General features: G+C 47.3%; 1 protein-coding gene across 1 annotated transcript in view; it reads right to left on the bottom strand.

Moving 5' to 3' along the window:
* Positions 1-26,306, bottom strand: part of STAG1 (stromal antigen 1) — a 2,074,316-nt gene that overhangs the window by 198,436 nt on the left and 1,849,574 nt on the right. The window contains 2 exon segments of the mRNA XM_033958034.1: positions 16,432-16,603; positions 18,777-18,982. Of these exon segments, the coding sequence (XP_033813925.1) occupies positions 16,432-16,603; positions 18,777-18,982 (378 nt within the window).

Raw genomic sequence — 26,306 nt, 5'->3', positions numbered from 1 at the left:
TCTATAGTCCTGCCCTCCCGGCCAGGCGGGACAGCGGCATAAACCTTGGAAGGGTGAGACTTTTTAAGGGTAGACTCCACCACCAATGACTGGTGAGAGAGCTGCGCCTTCTCAAACCCTTTGCATGGCACCGTCCGGTACCGGGACTCCATTTGGAGGGAATAGCCAGAATAGCATAAGGCGTCTCCAGGTTGCGAAAGGTCTGCTGCAAGACCGGATTCAGAGGCAGCCGCAGGGATTCCCTAGGAGGGTAAGGGAACTCCAACTCTTCTAAGAAGTCCTTGGTATACCTGGAATCGGACTGAAGGTCCAGGTGCAAGGCTTTCCCCATATCCTGCACAAATCTAGTGAAGGAAGGGGGCCTGCTTTCAGAGTGCTCCGCAGGGCAGCCAAAAAGGAGGGAGAAGCCTCCCTAGAATAGTGCAGGGGAACATCCGTATCCACCAGCATGGATGCTGAGGAAGCCCCGCTGAAAGAATGAGGAGGTGTCGATGAGAGCTTGCGCCACAAAGTTCCCGGAGGGGAGGATCACGAGGCAAAGACCGTTGAGGTCCGAGGACGGCGCCCCGGAGAACCCCGGCCCAAAGACAAGCCTCGGGAACCCGAGGCTGGGTCTTCAGAGGTAGGCTCCTCCTGGATCGGGGAGTCTAATCGGATCGGCGACCTCAACAAACTCGGGTTGGACAGAGTGAGGTCCGAGGTCTTAATAGAGCCCGTTGTGCGAGGACCCGGGGACCTGCCCCTCCTCGAGGGGGAGTCCCGCGGACGTTTTGCAAGACGCCTCGACCGAGGCCGGCTCGAGGGAGAAACGTGCCTCGATGGAAGAAGCGAGGAATCTGACGAGGACAGATGCCGAGATCGACGTGCCTTGCCTCGAGAAGCCTCAACGCAACGCTCAGGCTGGTCAACCGCTCACGAGGTCGAGGCCGGAGCAAGCTGCGCCAACACTGAGGAGAGCTCCGAGGAGATGATAGCCTTCAGCACCTCCTCAAACATCGGCACCGTGACCATATTCGGCCGGGCAGGTGCAGCAGTGCATTCCACCGAGGGTGACCTCGAAGATGAGTATTCCCATGTGGTGGAAGCACACTTGGAGGGTTTAGAGGATGGTCTTGTCGAGGCCGGCGGGATTACATTCACTGCCTGGATGGCCAGAGACTCCAAGGAAGGCTTCTTTGGTTCCGGAGCTGAACCTGAAGGAGGAAGAGGGGACTTACTTGGAGCCGAAGTCTTCGAGGTCGAGGTCCCCGAGGCCTTTGAGGTCGAGGGAGACTTGCCCGGGGCCGAGGTCTTTAAGGCCAATGTCGAGACCAAGGCCGAAGCTGAGGTCGAGACCAGAGTCGAAGCAGGAGTGGCTTCCGTGATGAAAAGCTCCGCAATCCTGGCCCTACGTGGACAGGAATCCGTCGGATGATCAGCACCCATGCACAGGATACACCAGCGGTGCAGGTCAGTGATGGAGATAAGCCGCCCGCACTGAGAGCACTTCTTAAACCTGGTGAGAGGCCGGGACATAAGTTTAGATGGCCGCAGCCACTCGAGGCCAAGTGGCCACGGCAAACCTGGAGCCCCCGGTTGCCGATCTGAATAACAAAAAACAAAATTTAAAGAAAAGGAAACAATTAACAACGCGCACAGCGATCTCGCATGAAAACAAGAAAGCCGCGGTGCTAGAAAGGCACTTAGAAATCACAGAGAAGAGAGACAGGGCTTTCTGGCTCCGCGGAAAACTAAGAACTGAAGACCACGAGGAGGGATGCACCCTCTAGAAGAGCAGGAAGGCACGCATGCGTGGGCAGTACTAGCAAACTTGAGATCTTCAATTAAGTTTGCTTGAAAAGCAGTCCGCGACGGGGCTCCGTGGATGATGTCACCCACATGTAGAGAATATGCTGCCTGCTTGTCCTGGGATAAATAATGGGTCAGCAAGCAAATCATCCGCATACGGATCCCCCAGATCAGGATCAGGTAGTGCAAGCATCATGGCAGGGTGAGTCTAGGATATGTCCAAAGGAGTAATGCCTCTGAGAGACGCCATGTAGGCAGATTGGGACTGCACAGGGGGAAAACACAGTGGTCCAAAATCCTGAGCATAAAAACTTTCCACAATGAACGACGCAGAATCTACTCAACTTTCCACAGTGAACGACGCAGAATCTACTCCATTTTTTTGTGCAACTTTGCCAGACAATCTTGGTCCTTCTCCAGGATTTTCATTCGTGAACACAGAACAGAAGTATTTGTTTAGCACGTTTGCTTTTTCCTCAACACTCTCCACATATTAGATCCTAGCATCTTTTAATTTCGCAATTCCATTTTTCATCTGCCTCCTTTTAAAAATAATTTATATTCTGCATATCCTACAATTCTGTGTGGATTACAAATTATTCAGTTACTCAAGCATTATTCCCTAACTGTCCCGTGGGCTCCCACTCTATCTAATATACCTGGGACAATGAGGATTAATTGACTTGCCCAGGGTCGCAAGGAGCACTGCGGGTTTCGAGCCCACAACCTCAGGGTTCCAAGGTTATAGCTCTAACCACTGCACAACACACATCTACTACCGTATTTTTCACTCCATTAGACACACCTGACCATAAGATGCACCATAGATTTAGAGGAGGAAAACAAGAAAAAAAAACATTCTGAACCAAATTCTCCCTGCCAGGCTCTGCACCCAACCCCACACTCCTTGTCAAGTTCTGTACCCTGTTTCCCCTCCCTGCCAGGCTCTGTACCCTGACCCCCTCTGGTGGTCTAGTGGTAGGCCGGGACAGGGCAGGCAGGCCTAGTGGCTGGCAGGCAGGTAGGGAAAGGGCAAGCAGACAGGTAGGCCTCTTCCCCCACCCCCCAGGCAGGCAAGCCCCCACCTCTCACTCCTCTCTCCCTATTCCCCAGGCAGGCCCTGGCCTCTCCCTCCTCACCACCCAGGCAGACAATAGGCAGGCCCCGGCCTCTCCCTCCTCACCCTCCAGGCAGACAACAGGCAGGCTCCGGCCTCTCCCTCTCTATTTTTAATTCGGATCGGCATGGCAGGATCGGATCAGCAGGGCCTTCTTCCTCCCCCCCCCCCCCCCATCTGCACGTACCTTTTTTACTTCTGGGCCTTCCCTCGCTGAGAGGGGCGCACAAGGCTGACTGGCTGCCTGTTCTCTGTCGCTTCCCATGAGAATGGCTGACGCGGCTGCCTCCTCTCCTGTTCTCTTGCGCATAGCGGTGCACTTGGTTACCTGCCTGGTCCTATGCCACTTCTCGGAAGCAGCACGGGACCAGGCAAGCAGCCTGGTATACCGCTATGCCGCAAAAGAACAGAAGAGGAGGCAGCCCTGTCAGCCGTTAGCTCTCCGGGGAAGCGGCGGGGAACAAGCAGCCAGCCAGCCTTGTGGGCCAGTCTCAGCAAGGAAGGGTGCCACGTCCAGCGAGGGAGGGTAGCAGCATTTAAATACGGGTAAGGGGGGGGCGCTTTGAGTATTCGCTCCATAAGATGCACCCTTATTTCCACCCACTTTTTTGGGGAAAGTGTGTCTAATGGAGCAAAAAATACGGTAATATATCTGAAAAAATTTTTGTCTCCCTTTTTTACATTTTTAGCCATTTGTTCTTCCACCTGCGCTTTTGCCAGAAGTATCTCTGTCTTGGCTTCTTTGAGTTTCACCAGGTAATCCTTTCTGTACTCCTCTTCTTGGGTTTTTTAATATTTCACAAACACCAACTCTTTTGCCTTTATTTTCTCCGCAATTATTTTGGAGAACCAAATCGGTTTCCTTTTTCTCTTATTTTTATTTATTTTCTTCATTTTTATTGCTCCTTTCAGCTTAGGCCACTGTCTTTCCACTTCTCTTATGTCCTCCCATCCTAACAGCTCTTTCTTCAGGTACTCTTCCATTTTACTAAAGTCCATACATTTGAAATCTAGGACTTTAAGTATTGTGCGGCCGCTCTCCACTTTAGATGTTATATAAAACCAAACTGTTTGATGATTGCTACTTCCCAGGTGAGCACCCACTTGAACATTAGAGATACTCTCCCCATTTGTGAGGACCAGATCCAATATTGCTTTTTCCCTCGTGGTTTTCGTCACCATTTGTCTGACCAAAGCCTCTTGAAAGGCATCCACAATCTCCCTACTTCTTTCCGATTCCGCAGACAGAACTTTCCAATCTGCATCTGGCAGATTGAAATCTCCCAACAGCAGCACCTCCTCTTTCTTTCCAAACTTTTGGATATCCACAATCAGATCTTTATCAATTTGCTGCGATTGAGTTGGAGGTGCGTAGACTACACCCACGTAGATAGAAGTTCCATCTTCTCTTTTCAGAGCGATCCATATCGCTTCTTCTTCTCCCCAGGTCCCTTGCATTTCAGTCGCTTGGATATCGATCTTTAAATAGAGAGCTACTCCTCCACCTTTTTGACCATCTCTGTCCTTCCTAAAGAGATTATATCCCTGGTATGTTTGCATCCTATGCTGGTATGTTTGCATACCATCCATGGGATTCACTGAACCATGTCTCTGTGATTGCAACAATATCCAATACTGTAGAGGGTGCTAAACTGATCAGTAAAGTACTATAGAGGCAGAGGACTGATCTATTTGGTAAATATTTTAATTCATTAATTGTGTTTATACCATGTATACTTGCATTTTAATTTTTGTTAACCACACAGAACCGTGAGGTACCTGTGGTATATAAGAATTTTTATGTAAAGTTAGTGAAAACTCCAGAGTGGATTCCTTCTGCAACCATGCGACTAGAGGGACATAACCCTACTATCTAGAATGTCTTACCTATTCAGTGTTCTCCCCAGGGCTTTTTAACCGGGCGGTCCGCCTAGCTAATTTAATTACCGCCTAGCTGTCATCTATCAGGAATCCTGCTGTTGCAGCCGCTCAACATAAAAAAATTCCCCCAAACTACCATCTCTCACAGGCTTGGAGATGCAAACTCTTGCTTCGGGGCTCTAAGGTATGCGTGCCGGATTCCCTCCGAAACCGGAAGTTACGTCCCGGGGGGGGGGGGGGGGGGGGAAGAAGAGAAGGGAAACCGGCATTCACACCTTAGAGCCCCGAAGCATGAGTTCACCAAGGCAGGAGACAGGCAGGAAACTGGTTAACGACAGATGGAACCTTACAACTTGCTTTGGGCCTTTCTCGCTGCCGGGTCCTGCCTACTTTCTGTTTCCGCGAAGGCAGGACCCGGCAACGAGGAAGGTCCGAAGCAAATTGTAAGTTTTCATCCGTCGCTGACCTATGCCTAATGACGCAAAAAAAGTCACGGCGCAAGGGAAGCCTCCCCTTCTCTCGCTTGGAAATTTCACCGCAGCGTAGGATGCCTATGGTGCAGGACCGGACACTGAACAAATCAGACCTCGCACTCTCTACTACACTGTCCCTCGCAACCTTGCTGCTTAAAGCGTGGTCACCACCTGTTTGATACCAGTTCATCATCGATTTCCCCTCTCCCGTTCTTCGAATCATCATCATGTACAGGTTATCACAGGATATACAATGGCTACCCGACGCAGGTCTTCTACCGTAACGGGGACCCTTTCTTCATTGGCAGGAAATTGGTGATCAATGGCAAGCATGTGCCCACTTTTGACACCCTCCTGTCAGAGTTGACTGCCAGGCCACACCTACGTCGTAGCAAACAAGGAATCTCCGGGAGCTCGAGTAGGTGACATCATTGTGCGAAGGGGGTTGCCGGTAGTAGAAGTCAGGTGGACTGGTCTGGCCTTGTACTTATAGGGGTGTGAGTGACATCTTACTCCATGATTGATATGACTGATTACTAGGTTTCAAAGGGCCAAAATTCATTTGTGGATATGTTTTGATATTATTTTATATTTAGTAATTTGTTACTGGAAAAAATGTGCAGGTACAGTAGTACTGTGGTATTTTTCCCCCCCAGGATTTGAAGTTACTGTAAAGTTATTTAAAGTTTGTTTAGCTCTTGTTAGCATAGTAATTGTGAATCATTTCTAACCAAAATTTGTATGTCTACTCAGTAAACAGGGATGTTCAAGATGCTGAGTGCACAAAAAAAAAAAAAGAGGGAGAGAAAACTTAAAAAATGGTGAACTTGTGTCATATGAATATAAAGGGGTGAAAAAGCTAATATAAGGGGCCTGTATGCAAAAACTTAAATAGCTATGTGTAGAAAATAGCTCGGTTTGCATCTTGGAGATAAGGATTTTTAAAACTGAAAATGCAAAATTATGCCAAAATTTCTGGGATGCTGTCATTCGTCCCCCTTCCTCCCAGCAGGTCTACCATCTCTCCTTCCACACTAGGTCCAGTCAGTGGAATGCTTTTTTGTTTGGGGGGCCCAAAAGCACTGCCCAGGCTCCACCCCAGACCCAGCCGCCATACTAATAATAGTACTAATTGTAAATGCCATTTCTTCCATTCATTTTTCACATACACACAATATAATCTTATTGATAATACATAATGGTAACCACAAAATTAAACTACACAAAGCACACTCTTTTACCCCTCCTCACCTTGGACAGCATTTCTTCCTCTTTCCTCCACCCCCATGTGCTATGTCCACCATCTCTCTCTCATTCCTTCCCTTGCTGTAAAGGGAGTGAGGAAAGAAAGATAGAGGGATCCAGGATATATCACTCCAACTCCTTCTACTGCCACATCCAACATTTCTCCCTCTCTCATCCCCCTCGGACTGTGTGCAGCATCTTTTACCCCTGTCCACCAGCCCCATGCCCAACATTTCTCCTTCTATTACCCCTCTCCAGAACCATGCGACATCTCTTCCTCCATTCCCTCCACCACCAAGTCCAACATTCTTCCCTCTTGCATCTGTCCCACTGTTCCCTCTCCAACACCACATCCAACATTTCTCCCTCTCTTCTTTCTCTACCTTACTCCTCTCCCACCAACATGTCCAACAATTCTCTTCCTATGCCCAACATTCTCCTCTTTCTTCCTTTCCCCATGTACACCATTTCTTTCCGTCACACCCATGCTCAACAATTTTCCCTTTCTATTCCCTCCTGCACCTCAGCATCTCTTTCCTTCTATCCTTCCATGCTAGGTCCCAAGTTCATGCCCCTTCCCTCCCTTCCTTCTGTATCCCTCCCTTCCTTTTGTATCCCAAGTTTGTGCCCCCTCCCTCCTTCCTTACTGACATTTTCTCTGCGTACAGTGTGCTTTGCGTTTTTTAAAATTTTATTGTTGATAGATTATTTTGACTTGGTCATTTTAAAAGTAGCTCGCAAGTCAAAAAAGTGTGGGCACCCCTACTGTAGAGCCATTTCTTATATGACTGGATGAACTATATTTATCTTTTTTTTGTTAGTTGTTTAAATTCATGCAGAAATAAATGGCTAGATTGAACATAATGACTTCATTAACGTCTTTCCCTTTTTTAAACCTCTATACCATTTGAAAGAGGGCAAATATCTAATTATTCCCTTCTAGAATTGGACACTTCTTAAATTTAGTAAAAATATTCTGGCACAAGTGTCAAACCTTAAAAAAGGTTGAGCATTGGAAAATAATAATAAACTAATAAAAAATAGTACACATTTAGGGCTACTTTTACTAAGTTGTGATAGTGGTTTTAGCGTGCGCTTAGCGCACGCAGAATTACCACATGCACTAGATGCTAATGCCAGCATTGAGCTGGCTTTAGTTTTCCCGCTTAGCGCGGGGGTTTGCGTGTGCTAAAAATGCTAGCTCACCTTAGTAAAAGAGGGGGTTAATTTTCCCCATCCCACCCCATCCGGCTACTTTTTCATGCCACCTGGCTGGAAAAAATTTCTGGGGAGAACACTGCCTATTGCACTGGAAAAGCTTTTAGAGATTGGATGAGAACAATTTGGTTCCGTAGATAAACAGACGATTAGGTTGCAATATATTATGTAAACAAGCAGGGGTGTGGGATTTACCCATTATGTCAAGATGCAATATAGATAGTGGACCCTCCATCACAGGATGGCAATGCAAGCGGCATGCCTGCCTCTTAAGGGCAACAGGATTAAAAAAAGGGGGAAACAGCAGAGATGACTAGATGACCTTTGCAACTATCTTCTGGTCATCTCCACTGTTTCTCCCTTTGTATTGTTGATTGTGGAATGTTTGTTCCTCTGTTATTGGACCTGAAAGGATAACAGCCAGCCAGCCATATTGAGCAGGGTAATGCAACATCGTGAGTGGTCTTTCAATATGGGCATAGCCCACAAAGCTTCCAAGAGTGGGGCACTTCATTGATGGATATTTTCATCACTCATTTCAATAACAAGGTCCCTCAGTTCTTCTCCAGGCTCAGATCATATGGCTGAGAACCTAGGAAACTGGGTTTGATTCCATCTGTAACCTAATTGTTAATGCATTGGGCCAAGAACCTGGGGAGCTGGGTTCAACACTAATGTCTCACCTATTGCACTGGAAAAGAGGTTAGGGCTCTTTAGCTTAGAGAAAGATAATGGAGGAGAGACAAGAGAGGTCTTTAAAATCCTCAACGGAGTGGAACGAGTAAACGTGAGTTGATTATTTACTCTATCAAAAAGGGGACACACCATGAAGTTATATAGTAGCACTTTTAAAACACAAAGGAGAAAATATGTTTTCACTTAATGCATAGTTAAACTTTGGAAGTCATTACCAGAGCAAGTGGTAAAATCAGTTAATATAAATGGGTTTAATAAAAGTTTGAATTCCTGCAGAAAAACTACAAACCATTACTAAGGTAGACCTGGGGACAGCTATTGCTTATCCCTGAGGTTAAATAGTATAGAAATTTAATACTTTTTGTGACTGCCATATACCTGTGACCTGGATTGGTTAGAATACTAGGCTGGATGGACCCTTGGTCTGATCCAGTACAAGAACTTTTACGCTTACTGGGGGCATGTCTATACCAGGATCAGATCTAGCACAATATGCTGCTGGACAAGATAGCACAGTTACTTACCATAACAGGTGTTATCCAGGGACAGCAGGCAGATATTCTTAACTGATGGGGAGACGGCACCGACGGAGCCCCGGTACGGACAATTTTAGAGTGATTGCACTCTAAGAACTTAGAAAGTTCTAGTAGGCCGCACCGCGCATGCGCGAGTGCCTTCCCGCCCGACGGAGACGCGCGGTCCCCAGTTAAGATAATCCAGCTAAGAAGCCAACCCGGGGAGGAGGGTGGGACGTAAGAATATCTGCCTGCTGTCCATGGATAACACCTGTTACGGTAAGTAACTGTGCTTTATCTCAGGACAAGCAGGCAGCATATTCTTAACTGATGGGTGACCTCCAAGCTAATAAAGAGGGATGGAGGGAAGGTTGGCCACTAGGAAAACAAATTTTGTAAAACAGATTGGCCGAAGTGTCCATCCCGTCTGGAGAATGTATCCGGATAGTAATGAGAAGTGAAAGTATGAACTGAGGACCAGGTAGCAGCCTTGCAGATGTCCTCAATAGGGGTTGATCTGAGGAAAGCTACAGAGGCTGCCATAGCTCTAACCTTATGGGCCATGACAGAACCTTCCAGTGCGAGTCCGGTCTGAGCATAACAGAACGAAATGCAGGCAGCAAGCCAGTTGGAAATCGTTCGTTTAGAAACAGGATGACCCAGCCTATTAGGATCAAAAGAGAGAAAAAGCTGTGGAGACGATCTGTGAGGTTTGGTGCGCTCTAGATAGTAAGCCAAAGCATGCTTACAGTCCAAAGTATGTAAAGCCTGTTCTCGAGGATGAGAATGAGGTTTAGGAAAGAACACAAGTAAAACAATGGACTGGTTGAGGTGAAAGTCAGAGACCACTTTAGGCAGAAACTTAGGATGAGTACGAAGAACCACCTTGTCATGGTGAAAAATAGTGAACGGTGGGTCGGCTACTATTGCATGTAACTCACTGATCCTCCTGGCAGAGGTGAGGGCAATAAGGAAGACCACTTTCCAAGTGAGAAATTTGAGGTGAGTTGTGGCCAATGGTTCAAAAGGAGGCTTCATGAGAGAGGAGAGAACCACATAAGGTCCCAGATAACCGGAGGAGGCTTAAGAGGTGGTTTCACATTGAAAAGGCCCCTCATGAATCTGGAAACCAAAGGATGAGCTGTAAGAGGTTTTCCGTGAACAGGCTCATGAAAAGCAGTAATGGCACTGAGGTGGACTCTGATGGATATAGACTTGAGACCAGAGTCAGACAAAGAGAGCAAATAATCCAACACCTGTTCTACTGATAGCGAAGTGGGGTTATGATGATGAAGAAGACACCAGGAAGAAAAGCGAGTCCACTTTTGTTGATAACATTGAAGAGTGGCCGGCTTCCTGGAGGCATCCAGAATGTAATGAACAGGCTGAGAGAGAGATGTTTGAGCGGAAGTCAGCCCGAGAGAAATCAAGTTGTCAGGTGGAGAGATGGCAGATTGGGATGTAGCAGAGATTGCTGATGCTGAGTAAGCAGAGTAGGAAACACTGGTAGAAGTATGGGCTCCTTGGAACTGAGCTGAAGAAGGAGGGAGAATCAATGTTGCCGGGGCCACCGTGGGGCGATGAGAATCATGGTGGCCTTCTCTCTCTGAAGTTTGAACAATGTCCGCAACATGAGAGGAAGGGGAGGAAAGGCATAAAAAAAACGATCCGCCCAATTGAGGAGAAACGCATCTGCTGCCAGACGATGAGGGGAGTAGAGTCTGGAACAAAATTGGGGTAGTTGATGGTTGTGAGGAGCTGCAAAGAGGTCCACCTGAGGAGTGCCCCAATGAGCAAAGATGGACCGAAGAGTGACAGGATCGAGGGTCCATTTGTGAGGTTGAAGAATTCTGCTGAGGTTGTCTGCCAATGAATTCTGTTCGCCCTGAATGTAAACAGCCTTCAGGAAGAGACTGCGAGCTGTCGCCCATGACCAAATCCTTTGGGCCTCCTGGCATAAGAGGCGAGAGCCCGTCCCGCCTTGTTTGTTGATGTAGTACATGGCTACTTGATTGTCTGTGCATAGAAGAAGAACCTGGGGACAGAGAAGATGCTGAAACGCCTTGAGAGCATAAAACATTGCCCTGAGTTCCAGGAAATTGATATGATGTTTTCGTTCCTGGACCGTCCAAAGACCTTGTGTGCGAAGGTGGTCCATGTGTGCTCCCCAGGCATACGGGGAAGCATCCGTGGTGATGATCATGGAATGAGGAGGCAGATGGAAGAGAAGACCTCTGGAAAGATTGGAGGAGTTCGACCACCATTGTAGAGACTGTTGAAGAGACGATGTCACAGATATGTGTCGTGAAAGAGGATCTGTCGCCTGTGACCATTGATTGGCCAATGTCCACTGAGGAGTACGGAGGTGGAGACGGGCGAGAGGAGTAACCTGTACTGTCGAGGCCATGTGACCCAAAAGAACCATCATCTGTCTGGCCGAAATGGAGGGTTGAAGAAGCACATGATGACAGAGGTGGATCAGTGTGTGCAGACGGTCGGAGGTGAGAAACGCCCTCATGAGGTTGGTGTCTAGGACCGCTCCAATGAATTGAAGTCGCTGAGTGGGAAGGAGATGCGACTTCGGGTAATTGATCTCGAACCCTAGAATGTGAAGGAAGGAGATGGTGTGGTTGGTGGCTTGAACCACTTGCTGAGATCTCAGAGCCTTGATTAACCAGTCGTCCAGGTAAGGGAAAACTTGGAGACTGTGAGACCTGAGAAAGGCAGCCACTACTATCAGACACTTTGTGAATACCCTTGGAGATGAGGCTAGGCCAAAGGGTAGTACTCGGTATTGATAATGATGGTGATGGATCTGAAATCTGAGATACCGTCGTGAGGTCAGATGGATGGGTATGTGAGTGTAGGTCTCTCTGAGGTCGAGGGAGCATAGCCAGTCGCCCTGAGGAGTAGGGGATAAAGCGTGGCCAGAGAGAGCATTCTGAACTTCTCCTTGACTAAACACTTGTTGAGGTTCCTGAGATCCAAGATAGGTCTGAGATCTCCTGTCTTTTTGGGAACCAGAAAATATTGGGAGTAAAATCCCTGCCCCCTCTGATCTAGAGGAACTTCCTCTATGGCGTTCAGAAGAAGAAGGGATTGGACCTCCTGAAGGAGTAGGGATGACTGAGAGGAGTTGAAAGCAGACTCTTTTGGAGGAATGGCTGGTGGAAGAGTCTGGAAGTTGAGAGAGTAACCGTGACGAATGATGTTTAGAACCCACTGGTCTGAGGTGATGAGTTCCCAACGGTTGAGAAAAATATGAAGACGTCCTCCGATCGGTTGGGACAGAGGAGAGGACAGCGGAAGACTGGCTATGTCCTGGAGAAGCAAGTCAAAAGGGCTGAGAAGTTTTCGGTTGAGCAGCAGGTTTTACTGGTTGCTGCTGTTGTTGACGAGCCTGCTGATGCTGTTGCTGACGTGGCCTCCGAGGTTGATGATGAGGAGGTTGAAGAGAACGAGCAGAGTAGCGGCATTGGTAGGATGACTGCTGACGAAAGGGTCGAGCAGGTGGAGGTTTCTTTTTGTTCTTCAGCAAAGTATCCCACCGGGTCTCATGGGCAGATAGTTTTTGCATGGTGGTATCCAAAGACTCTCCAAATAACTCGTCACCCAAGCAAGGAGCATTTGCAAGGTGGTTTTGGTGATTGACATCGAGTTCTGAGACCCTAAACCAAGCTAAACGCCGCATGGCGACAGCCATTGCAGTAGCCCTGGAGGTCAGTTCAAAGGTGTCATAAATGGAATGGACCATGAACTTCCGAAGCTGTAGTAAAATGGAAGTATATTGCTGAAACAGTGGGACCTTACGCTCAGGTAGATAGTTTTGAAGGGAAGACAGCTGTTGGATTAAATGCTTTAGGTAAAAGGAAAAATGAAAAGCATAATTGCCTGAACGATTGGCCAGCATAGCGTTTTGGTATAAGCGTTTGCCAAATTTATCCATGGTCTTACCCTCTCTGCCAGGAGGGACAGAGGCATAGACACTAGTGCCCACATCCTTCTTTAAAGTGGACTCCACAAGTAAGGATTCATGCGGGAGTTGAGGTTTGTCAAAGCCCGGAATGGGGATGACTTTGTACAGAGTATCCTATTTTCGTGGAGCTCCAGGGATGGTTAAAGGAGTCTCCGAGTTTTTGTAAAAAGTTTCCCTCAGAATGTCATGGAGGGGCAACTTGAGGAACTCCTTTGGAGGTTGATCAAAATCCAACGCATCAAGAAATGCCTTAGATTTTTTGGAGTCAGACTCCAAAGGGATGGAGAGGGATTCTGACATTTCCCTCAAGAATTTTGTAAAGGAGGACTGGTCAGGTTTACTAATAGGCTCCTGGATAGAAGGATCCTCCTCATCAGAAGAAACCTCATCATCTGCACCCAGAGGTTCTTCAGAGTCGTCCCATAGGTCAGAGTCTCGCACCTGAGGGCATCGACCTCGGGAGACCGGAGTCGAGGGGTCACCATGCAAGGATTTGCACCGACTTCCCGGACCGCATGGATGCTGTACCCAGAGAAGTTGCATGGCGCTTAGCGGGATCCAGAAGCGGTGCCGTCTGCACAGCATGGTGCGAGGTTCTCGGTTCCACTGACAAAACAGGCATGGAAGCGGAGGGAGTGTGAACCGGTGCCGAAAGTGTTGACGCGAATGGCCACTAGGAAGGTCTCTGGACTCAAGGGTCTCTCATACGAGGAAAGACTGGGCAAATTGCAGCTGTACTCTCTAGAGGAGCGCAGGGAAAGGGGTGACATGATTGAGACTTTTAAGTATGTCACAGGTCGTGTCGAGGTAGAAAACGATATATTCCTTCCCAAGGGACCCTCGGTCACAAGGGGGGCACCCGCTCAAACTCAGGGGAGGGAAATTTAGAGGTGACATCAGGAAGTATTTCTTCACAGAAAGAGTGGTAGATCACTGGAACAAACTTCCGACGCAGGTAATCAAGGCCACAAGCGTGCTCGACTTTAAGAATAAATGGGACATCCAGTGGGATCCCTACGTGGGTCGAGCAGCACTCAGACTTAATGGGGTGGGTCAGTAGAGTGGGCAGACTTGATGGGCTGTAGCCCTTTTCTGCCGTCACCTTTCTATGTTTCTATGATAACATAGGCTGAGCTACAATCGGTACCGTAGGCTCAGATTGGACAGGAACTGGAAGGTTCGGTGCCAACAGAGCAGGAAGAAGCTGTTGCAATTGCTCCTGAAGTTGGACTTGGAGGATAGCCACAATGCGATCATCCAAAGAAGGCACCGGTACCGCTTTCTTTTTCTTCGGTACCTGAGGTGCCGCTCGAAGCTCGGGAGATGAGGAGGCCAATGACGTGTCACTCACCTCAATAGCAGCGGAGCGTTTACGGGGGCGCCTCGAGGTCGGCAGGACTGGGCTCACTGCAGCTTCGACCGGAGGACGCTCCAGGGAAGAGGAAGGCTTCTTAGCCGGCTTACCTGGGGGATACGACACCGAAGTAAGTTCGGGCAGTGTCGAAAGAGTCAGTGCCGATTTAGAGGGGGCAGCCGTCGCTGAAGTGGATGCCGATGGTTCCATCCCGGCACCGAAGAGAAGTTTCTGTTGGATTTATCTATTCTTCAAGGTGCACTTTTTAAGAGAAGCACAACGGGTGCAAGATGAAGTCCTATGATCCGGACCCAGGCACTGGAGACACCAATTGTGGGGGTCGGTCAAAGAGCTAGGGCGCGCACACCGTTGACACTTCTTAAATCCCGGCTGCGGGGGCATGAAGGTGAAATCGGCCTCCGCTAAATCGAAGGCGGAGGCTTCGATGGTGCCAACAGGCCCTGCCGGGGCCAGACGAAAATAGCTAAAAAAGAAAGACTTTTTTAAAAAAATAAAAGAAAAGAAATGAAATGAAAAGAAAACAAGGAAGTAAAACTTCCAGAAAAATACACGCGAGCGGGAAGGCAGAAAAATTTTCAACGACTGTTGAAAAAAAACACGTCTTCTTAGCTCCACGGAAACTAAGAAACTGGGGACCGCGCGCCTCCGTTGGGCAGGAAGGCACTCACGCATGCGCAGTGCAGCCTACTAGAACTTTCTAAGTTCTTAGAGTGCAATTGCTCTAAAATTGTGTGTACCGGGGCTCCGCGATGCCGTCACCCCATCAGTTAAGAATATGCTGCCTGCTTGTCCTGGGATAAAAAATGAACCTGGTAAGTTAGGGTGAGCAGCGTCCGGGGCCGTAGCACCCCTCCCCCACCCTCTTCCCCACCGTGTACATACCCCCTTCCATTTCCCTGCACCGCTGTACCGGGCAATGGTGCGTCCGCATCTTGAGTACTGCGCCCAGTATTGGTCGCCATACCTTAAGAAGGATATGGTGTTACTCGAGAGAATTCAGAGGAGAGCGACACGACTGATTAAGGGGATAGAAAGCCTTTCATACGCTAAGAGATTGGAAAAACTGTGACTCTTTTCCCTGGAGAAGAGAAGACTTAGAGGGGATATGATAGAGACTTACAAGATCATGAAGGGCATGGAGAGAGTAGAGAGAGACAGATTCTTCAAACTTTCAGAAAATAAAAAAACAAGAGGGCATTCGGAAAAGTTGAAAGGGGACAGATTCAAAATGAATGCTAGGAAGTTTTTCTTTACACAACGTGTGGTGGACACCTGGAATGCACTTCCAGAGGACGTTATAGGGCAGAGTACAGTACTGGGGTTTAAGAAAGGATTGGACAAATTCCTGCTGGAAAAGGGGATAGAGGGATATAGATAGAAGTTTACTTCACAGGTCCTGGACCTGTTGGGCCGCCGCGTGAGCGGACTGCTGGGTGCAATGGACCTCAGGTCTGACCCAGCGGAGGCATTTCTAATGTTCTTATGTTCTTCCTAGGCATGGGTTCTGAAGTGATGTCAGACAGAGCGCCAAAAAGGTACGGGAGAAGGAAAGGGGTGTACGTGGTAAGTAGAGAAGCGGGTGGGCGAGGTGGGTGCTTACATGCCCTTAGGAAGACTGAGCCCAGGGCGGATCACACCTCCACACTCCCCTTACTATGCCACTGAATGAAGGTGTATCTAAACTAGGATCAGGCCTAACATGACACATGGGAAGCCAGATGAGGTAAAATGAACCAAAATGAGACCGATAGCTCAAAAAAGAAGGGTACAAACAAGTACAAAAATACAGGCAAACTCAAAACATATAAGCATATGGTACTAAAGTCCTTTAATTAAAATGGGTAAGGCTGATGTCAACTGGTAGTTCATTGGGGGCATGTTTAAACTGGGATTTGGTCTGGAACACTGGGCCATTGGACAAGGTAAAATGTATCTGATAAGTCGTAAACATGTCTGAATTGAGATTGGCTGATATGGTCAGCTGGACAAGTTAAAATGAACCTAAATGAGAGAAATAGCACAAAAACAAAGGATAAAAACAAATACACAAAATAGAGGCAAGCACAAAACATGAGAATCTATAGGCATCTATAGCTGCCCTACCTTACATTTAATTTATTTGTCCCCAGGCTTAGTATCATACTTACTTATGTAGGAAGTCTGGTTCAGAACCATGATCTGATTCATGCTCCTGAATATGCTCTGCCATCTGTCTTGGGTTCTCTCTCATCACAGTTGAGGTGAGCTGAGGTGTATGTAGGGTGCCAGGAGTCTGAATGGTATCATTTCTGGTCATCCATGAACTATCCATGCTCTCATCTGCAACAACATAATATAATTTGACTAAGTCGTTTCCCTGCTTCTGCTGCATCTCATGAATTCCCCTGAGAATTCACACCACCACAAAATCAGTAGAAATGCCAATCATTTCCCCCAACAAAGATTTCCAAAACAATGAGAAACTCAATAAACAAGAGATACTGCAAATATTATGCCTGATTCAAAACCAGGTCAAAAATATATATTTCTTCAATGAAGAAAGAACTGTAGATAAGTTTCAGGATCAGCTCAGTGGCATTGCTTCTTGCCCAGATCTAGATTTCTGTCCACATCAGTTTCAACTTCTTTTTAGAGAATGACACGGTGGCGGTTACCCGCGGCTAGCTGCGTTTAGCTGCGGGTAACCCGCCGGAATGGGGAAAGAAAAATAACAGTCGCTGCGGGGACGGGGACAAGGCCATTCACCGCCCTGTGGAGTGAGGCATTAAGGATCGCGCGGTCCCCGCAGCCACCGCCCGCCCGCCCGTCGCGATTAGCCAGCTCCCTCCCTCCACCTCACCTTATATTCTGAGTTTGCCGGCTTCCTTTTTCCTGAGCCGCATGCGTTCAAAAAGCCTTGCACGTGCGGCTGCGCGAGTCAATCAATCTTCTCCTCTGACGCAACCGGAAACAGGAAGTTGCAGGAGAGGAGAAGTTTGATCGACTTGCACAGCCGTGCGTGCGCGTCTTTTTGAACGCGTGCGGCTCGGGAAAAAGGAAGCCGGCAAACTCAGAATATAAGGTGAGGTGGAGGGAGGGAGCTGGCTAAACGCTGCGATTGGGTAGGTGGGGGCTGCTAGACCGTGCGATCGCGTGTGTTCCTGGCTCATACTAGGAAGGAGGGAGTGAAAGGAAAAAAAAATTCTGGGCCAAGGGGATGAAGAGGGAAAGAAAGAAACCCACAGCAGGAAAGAAAGGGGAAGACAGGCAGGTGAGCCAGATGCTGGAAGCAGGGGGAGGGGAGAAAGAGGGAAAGAAGCTAGATGCGGTTGAAAAGAAGAGACACACTGGTATGGAAGAGGAAGATAGGGGAAATCTGGACAGAGGAAGGTAACAGAAAGAGGAGAAATTATGTGCATGGGTCATAGGGACAGAGACATAAAGGCGACATGCCATGGGAATGGTATATGGACACAGGGGGGGGGGGCAATGCCAGATACATAGGGGAGATTACATAGGGGAGATATTAGAAATGGGGAAAATAGGAACACAGAAGCGAGATGGTTTGTGGGAATGGGACAGGGACCGAGCTCGCAGGTTCCAGCGGCTTGCACAAATTACATTGTAACGTGCCACGAAAATAAGAGGGAGGGAGGTAGATAGATAGGCCACGCGAGAGGAGCTGAAGGGTGGTAGAAAGGAACAGATGGTAAAGGAAGGAGGGAAGGGTGGTGGTGGAAAAGAATAGAACAGACACTGAAAGAGGGTAGAGAGGAACAGTCCCTGAAGGGAAATGTGGAAGACAGAGTGGGGAGAAGATGCTGGAAGGGATGAAGACAGATGCCAGATTATGGGGGAGCGGAGGGAAGAAGATGGGTGCTCGACCAATTGGGGGAGGGTGAAGGGAGAGGCACAGTAACAGCAAATGGAAGATGCAGAGAGAAGACACACAGTGGATGGAAGGAATTGAATGAGAAGATGTGGAAAGCAGAAACCAGACAACAAAGGTAGAAAAAAAATTCTATTTATTTATTTATTTTTTGCTTTAGGATAAAGTAGTATATTAGTTGTGTTGATAAAAATTTATAAACAAAGCCCTTCCAGCTGAACATCTCTTTCTCTAGTTCAGCAGCAGGAACTTTGATTTATAAGAATGGAATAAGATAAATATTAGAGTACTAAGGCTTATATGGATGCTGCGGGGACGGTGACAGGGCGGTGAATGGGATGGCAGTGACGGTGACGGGGCGGTGAATGGGATGGCAGTGATGGTGACGGGGCGGTGAAAGGGATGGCGGTGATGGTGACGGGGCGGTGCAGAGGATGGTGGGCCGGGGATGGGGCGCTGACGGGGACAAATTTTTTCCCCGTGTCATTCTCTTCTTTTCTCTTCCAATGGAGATGTATCACTGTTTTCCCCTTGCTTGATTCAGCACCGCCAATCATTATCATAGTGTAAAAATAAACTTCCCCAGATCTAGAACAGTCTTTTATCTCTACTCCCTATTCTTACCTTCAACTTTTTTTTTATGAAGAGGGGGTCGCCCTTTCTTGGTCCTGATGGATGAAGACTTGCTGCTGCTGCCTCCACTGTTGACAGACATTCTGTCATCCTCGCCTCCAGTGACCAGTGAATTCCTGTAGGAGATGAGTGGTAGCCACACATCTTCCCTCCTCTCCATCATATGTTCTGTCAGGAACTTTTCCAGGTATGTGTGCCTGAAGGGAGAAAGTAGCAAGGCTACACTATGGGTTCCACCATCAATAAGATTCATCATTCAGTTATTACAAGGTTCAAAGAAATGAGCACCCATAAAACACAATATAGCATTTTAAAAACACAATTTGTCATTAGTAACATCTACACTGCCCCAGATTAAATAATACTTTTAAAGTCTATTTTTGGAATCTCTGCTCTGCTTCAATTTATTTGAAGTAAATACATCAGTCAGTGTGTTTTCTTAAGGGAAGATTAGGTTCTTACCTTGCTAATCTTCTTTCTGTTATAAAACATAGGATTCTGTACCATAGCTGTTGCTTCCCATTAATCGCAAATCTGCAGAAGGGTGTCACTCAAAACTCTGAACTCCTCCCCTTCTGCAGTGGAGAATAGCTCACTGGGTCTGGTTCTTCTCGGAGTCGGGTTTTTTGGGAATGTAGCATTTTAAAAACACAGATTGGCATTAGTAACATCTACACTGCTCCAGTTTAAATACTACTTTTAAAGTCTATTCTTGGAATTATCAAAGCAATCGAACTCCAATGAAACATAAGAAGAGAAAAGGAGGGACACAGGGAACTTCCCCGGCAACAAACCATATTCTGTTCTGCTCTGTAACTTATGAGGAAAAAACAATGATTAACAACAATTAACAATCAACACTGAATAACAAATTAGGCATATGAGTAGCTAGGAACCAGCCTGCTAGGTGCAACTAGTAGGAGCCATAAACCTCCCTCCCCCCAAAGGAAAAAAGGAATAGAATCCCTCATATTCCTATAGTTTAGTTTCTGCTAAATCATAGAAACAGGAGAAGAGGATCTGAGATGGACCCTGGCAACCAGTGGTGTAGTAAGGGGGGGGGGGCGGAATGCCCCGGGTGCCATCTTGGTGGGAGAGCACCAGCACCTCTCCTCCTCTCTGCCCCCCTGCTGCATGCAGCTTCAATTCCCCGCCACTGTACCTCTAGCATTTCACCTGCGAGCAGCATCTCAAACCTGCTGCTTGCAGAGGCCTCAATGCTCCTCTCTGACGTTATTTCCAGGTCCCGCAACTAGGAACTTATATCAGAGGGAAAGCTGATGCTGGCAACAAGTTAAGAGATGCTGCTTATGCCGGAGAGCTAAACAGGTATGGGGGAAGGGAATGGGTAACGTGTGGTGCAGGGAGGTGCAGAGAAGAGGGCAAGGGGGGGCACCAACTGCCCTCGCTATGCCACGGCAGGCAGCATCCAAGGCATGAACCAGGCGAATCAAAAGCCTACACAGGGTGGGTCGTACAGAATCTTATGTCTTATAACAGAAAGAAGTTCAGGACGGTAAGAACCTAATCTTCCATTTTATAGCAAAGACATAGGATTCTATACCATAGCTGATGTACTAAAGCAGAACCAGATGTCTAGGGAGGACTAAAAGCGGCATCCTTTTGACCTGCCACATCCACATTGTAGAACCTCATAAAAGCGTAGAGAGCAGACCAAGTAACTGCTCTACAAATTTCATCAGGCAAAATAGTCTGGGACTCTGCCCAGGAAGCAGATACACTTCTAGATGAATGCGCTGTGATTGAGATAGGGGGCTGGTTACTACAGGCAATGTAGGAAGAAGAAATTGCCATGCAAATCCATCTGGCAATCAAAGCCTTGGAAGCTGGCTTGCCATGACTTGAGTGGTTGGTTAGCCGGGAATCATTAGTCCTCTCCAGGGAGTGAAGATAGACTCTACAGTACACACATCAACCCTCTGCAAAATTCTGTCCTGTTTTGACAAACCCGTAGAGTAAAAGATGGGTAAACAAATCTCATGACTGATATGGAAGGCAGAAACCATCATCGGTAGAAAGGAAGGTAACGTTCACAGAGAAATACCAGACACCATAAACCTGAGGAAGCTATTCAGGAAGGACAGACTCCACCTCAGCAGAGATGGAACGCGGCTACTTGCAAGCAACATCAAGAGAAAAGTTGAGAAATTTTTAAACTAAGAAGAAGGAGAAAACCGACAGTCGACCGAGACAGAGAGACGATGGTTCGGGAACCGGTATACCCGGAGGATACCATGCAGGAAGAAGGAGGGGAAGACTCGCCAGATCACAGATAAGACAGAGGGAAGGACAAGAATGAAGGGAACAGGCTGCAAACTCAAGTGTATATACATGAATGCAAGGAGCCTTAGAAATAAGATGGGAGAATTAGAAGCTGTGGCACAAAAGGATAACATTGACATCATCGGCATCATGGAAACATGGTGGACTGAGGAAAATGTCTGGGACACAGTGCTACCCACAGAGACAGAGTGACTCAAAAAGGAGGAGGCATTGCCATATACGTCAAAGAGGGAATTGAATCTACTGGAGAGAACATGCCACAACAGATGGATAAATTAGTCTCTATGGGTCAAAATTCCAGGAACAAATGGACTGGAACTGAGGATTGGCATCTACTACCGACCCCCAGGGAAGTCCAAAGAAATTGATGGAGAAATGACGGATGAGATTAAATGCAACTGCAGGGGAGGCAACACAGTTATCATGGGTGACTTCAACTATCCGGGGATAGACTGGAACCTAGGCATCTCCGGCTGCGCAAGAGAGACCAAGTTCCTGGATGCTGTAGGCGATTGCTTCCTGGAACAACTTGTCAAGGAAAACATGAGAGGAAATGCAATTCTGGACTTAATTCTAAATGGACTACGAAGACCGGCACAAGGTGTAGAAGTAGAAGGGACGCTGGGAAACAGCGATCACAATATGATCTGGATGCAGGGGTGAAACATTAGTCCAGAACGATAGCCACGGCACTGAACTTCCAAAAAGGGAATTACGAAGGGATGAGACGCATGGTGGAGAAGAAGATTAAAAAGAGGATGAACAGTGTAAAAATGCTAGAGCAAACTTGGTCCCTTTTTTAAGGATACGGTCACTAAGGCGCCAAATCTATATATACAGTGTATCAAAAAGGGATCAAAGAGGAAAAAGAACAAAGATCCGGTGTGGCTCACTGTAGAGGTAAGGAAGCAATCAGAGACAAAAAAGCTTAGTTTAAAGAATGAAAAAGATCAAAAACAAACAAAAACTGGAATAAGCACAAACAACATCAACGCAGGTACCATAAGGCGGTAAAGGGGGCCAAAAGAGACTACGAGGAAAAAATAGCCAAGGAGGCAAAAAACTTCAAGCTGTTCTTTCAATATATTAAGGGGAAACGACCTGCAAAGGAAGTGGTGGGACCGTTGGATGACCATGGAATAAAGGGAGTGCTAAAGGAGGACAAAACAATAGCCGACAGACTGAACACATTTTTTGCGTATGTATTTACCGAAGAGAATATACACAGCATACCAGAACCTATCAGGCTACACACAGGAAATGAAGACAGGAAACTGACAGGGTCGACGGTCAGTCAAGAAGAGGTATGCAGGCAGATTGATAGACTTAAAAACAATAAATCCCCGGTACAGGACGGCATCCACCCGAGGGTAATCAAGGAACTGAAAGGGGTTATATCTGAACTTCTTCAACTAATAGCCAATCTGTCTATCGAATCAGGAAAGAATTCCAGAAGACTGGAAAGTGGCGAATGTTATGCCAATCTTTAAGAAAGGTTCGAGGAGAGATCCGGGAAACTACAGACCGGTGAGTCTGACCTTGGTATTGGGAAAGATGGTAGAGACACTGATAAAGGACCACATCATTGGTCACCTTGACGGACACGGTCTGATGAGGACCAGCTAGCACGATTTCAGCAACGGCAGATCTTGTTTGACAAACTTGCTGCACTTCTTCAAGGGAGTAAACAGGCAGATAGACAAGGACGACTTGGTTGACGTATATTTAGATTTTCAGAAGGTGTTTGATAAGGTTCCACATGAGCGACTCAAATTGCGAGCCATGGAATTGAGGGTGAAATACTCCTGTGGATTAAAAACTGGCTGGAGCATAGGAAACTGAGTGGGGGGGTAAATGGACAATACTCGGACTGGAAGAGCGTCACCAGCCGGGTGCTGCAGGGTTCAGAGCTTGGACCCGTGCTCTCCAACATCTTTATAAACGATCTGGGCATAGGTACGACAAGTGAGGTGATTAAATTTGCGGACGATACGAAGTTATTCAGAGTAGTGAAGACACAGGGGGATTGCGAAGATCTTCAACGTCACATAATCAAGCTCGAGGAATGGGCATTGACATGGCAGATGAGGTTCAACATGGATAAGTGTAAAGTGATGCATGTCGGTAATAAAAATTTCATGCACGAATACAGAATGTCCGGGGCGGTACTTGGAGAGACCTCCAAGGAAAGAGACTTGGGAGTTCTGATCAACAAGTCAATGAAGCCATCCATGTAATGTGCGGCGGCGGCGAAAAGAGCGAACAGAATGTTAGGAATGATAAAGAAGGGGATCACGAACAGATCGGAGAAGGTTATCATGACGCTCTACCGGGCCATGATGCGCCCTCACCTGGAGTACTACGTCCAACACTGGTCACTGTACATGAAGAAGGACACGGTACTACTCGAAAGGATTCAGAGAAGAGTGACTAAGATGGTTAAAGGTTTGGAAGAGTTGCCGTATGGCGAAAGATCAGAGATACTGGGCCTCTTCTTCCTCGAACAGAGGAGATTGAGAGGGGACATGATCGAAACATTCAAGGTACTGAAGGGAATAGACTTAGTAGATAAGGACAGGAGGGAGGGAGAACAAGAGGGCACTCTCTAAAATTGAAAGGGGATAGATTTTGTACGAACATAAGGAAGTTCTTCTTCACCCAGAGAGTGGTAGAAAATTGGAATGCTCTTCCAGAGTCTGATACAGGGGAAAACTCCCTCCAGGGATTCAGAACATATGCAGATAGGGCTAGTTTCTGATAGAGTGCTGGCCTTTGACCAGAGGGCCGCCGTGTGAGCAGACTCCTGGGCACGATGGATCACTGGTCTGACTCAGCAGCCGCAATTCTTATGTTCTTATCTGCCTCACTGAGACTATAAGACCCCAAAACACAGTTTTAACCATAAGAACCAAGAGGCACATACGGAGCCCGAGACAGACCCTTTAGAATAACATTAAGGTCCCAAAATGGGAATGGCCTCCACAGAGGGGATGCAATTTGAGCTCTCCTCTCATAAAACAAGTGGCTTCTGGGTGAGACGCCGGTGACAATGCACCTCTCCAAGCCCTAAAGCATGAGAGGCTGGCTACTAAAACCTTGAGAGATGAAACCACTAAGCCCTTTTTTAGGATAGCTTGCAGGAATGCTAGAACAACTGGAATGGGAGCCCTTTCAGGCTCCACATGCTCCTTGGCGCACCATAACTGGAAAGCCTTCCAGGTTTTTGCATAAGCCACAAATGTTGCAGGCATCTTTGCTCTAAGAAGAGTCGCAACGACTGCCTTTGAGAAACCCTTAAAAGTTAGGGCCGTGCGCTTAAGAGCCATGCCCTAAGACCAATGTGATCAGGATTCTCCATAGGAACTGGACCCTGGCTGTGTAGACCAGGATGAACTGGGAGAGAGAGATCTGCCTTTTCAGAGGTGTTCCAGATCCAAATACCAAGGCCGACAGAGCCAGTCCGGAGTTACCAGGATCACCAACCCCTGGTGGCTCGTTATTCTGCGGATGAACTGGCCCACCCTGGCCTACGGTGGAAACACATAGAATAGAAACTCGGTGGGCCAGGACCGAACAAGGGAGTCCCAGCCCTGCATTTCTTGGTTCTGCTCTTCAACTGTAGAAGTGAGCTGTCTTCTCATTCTCGGCTGTGGCCATGAGATCCATTGCCATTCTTCCCCAGCAATGTACAATGAGGATGAACGTACTCTGGGACAGTGACCACTCCCCCGAAACCAGAGTCTGCCTGCTAAGAAAACTAGCCTGCTGTCCAAGAGGATCTGGGATGGTGATCCGCAATGCTAGCCATAAGGTTGTCTAAACCTTACCTTAAAAACATCTGCCCCATAAAGAGCAGTTTGTTGAGAGTGGCCTTAGAAGCTGAGTCGCCCACCCACTACCTGATCCAGAAATGGAGTAAAAGCCAAAACTTTTCTCATGACTCTAAAGATGGCATAAAGAACGTTGTCCAAATAATCTACTCCCTCCATAATCATGTGGGGACAGGCATCTTCCTGCTCAGAAAGGGGACTTTGTGATGTGGTATGTCAGGCCCGTGCCACAAAGGAGGCAGCAACTGCCGCCTTGATACCCAATGCTAGTGCATCAAACTGTCTTTTAAGGGCCTGTGCGTCCTTCAGCATCACTCCTCCCTCACTAGGAAGGAAGGTGCACTTAGTTACTTGTGTTACTGAAGAATCCAGTTTTGGTTGGTTTTACTTTGCCTATTGTAGTTCTTGACTTTTTACCTTTTATTCCTTTTTGTCTTTGTTTTTAAAAGTTTTTAAAAATTATTAAAAGTTAGTTTGGTGACGTAATGTCAGCTTAAACTTGTATTTTAGCTAAAGTTTGTTTTATGTTTTTATGAATTTGTACACCGCCTAGAAGGCTGATTGGGCGGTATAAGAAATTTTAAATAAACTTGAAACTTAAACTTGAAAACAGCAGCTGGAAGTCTAGAGTCATAGGATAAAGCCTAGACATAGCTTTGGCCACTTTCAGGGAGCCTTCATGCAATTCCCATTGGCCAGAGACCAAGGAGGTGATGTTAGACTGCGCATTAGTACTGCTCATGACGGAACACTGATAGGTGGAGAGTTGATCAGAATCCAGCTTCAATGCACAGAGGGTGTCAGAAATGACTTGGGAAATAGAAGCGGATTTGAAAAGATGGCAAATGGAAAGGAGGGGATAGGGACCCCAAATCATTCAAAGATGCAGTGGAGCCTTAGGATAACAAAGGCATGGAAAGGGACTTCTAGTCCTCTCAGTTATGTTCTGAAGGGTCACAGACACTAGCAGCCAGCATGGTATGAGGCAGAGACATCTGCTTGGGACATGAATCCCCATGAGAGAGAGCCAACATGCTGGCAGGCTGTGCAGCACTTCCTGGACACGGTAAGATTAACATGTAATGTTTCCCACAAAAGATTAACATGTAATGAAGGCTCCAAGGACTCCTGAAAGAGCCCAGACTCGAGAGGAAAGGTATCCTCCGCCTCCATGTGCTTGCGTTTCACCCCCTTGATGCATGCAGCCTCTGAATGGGATCTTTCCCTGCAGACCAGTATTTTTGGGCTTTTTAGGGTCCTTAACACACTGAAGGATTGAAGAGAGGCTGAGCCCACATGGGACACACCATGTGGAACATCGCGCCATGTAGAACATCTCCACTGAGTTAGTAAATCTGCACAAAAATGCATGAATTAGGGCTAGACT

Source organism: Geotrypetes seraphini, chromosome 9, assembly GCF_902459505.1.
Source record: "Geotrypetes seraphini chromosome 9, aGeoSer1.1, whole genome shotgun sequence".
NCBI lineage: Eukaryota > Metazoa > Chordata > Amphibia > Gymnophiona > Dermophiidae > Geotrypetes > Geotrypetes seraphini.
The sequence above is the reverse complement of the archived record's forward strand: the minus strand, read 5'-3'. Positions and strand labels throughout refer to the sequence as shown.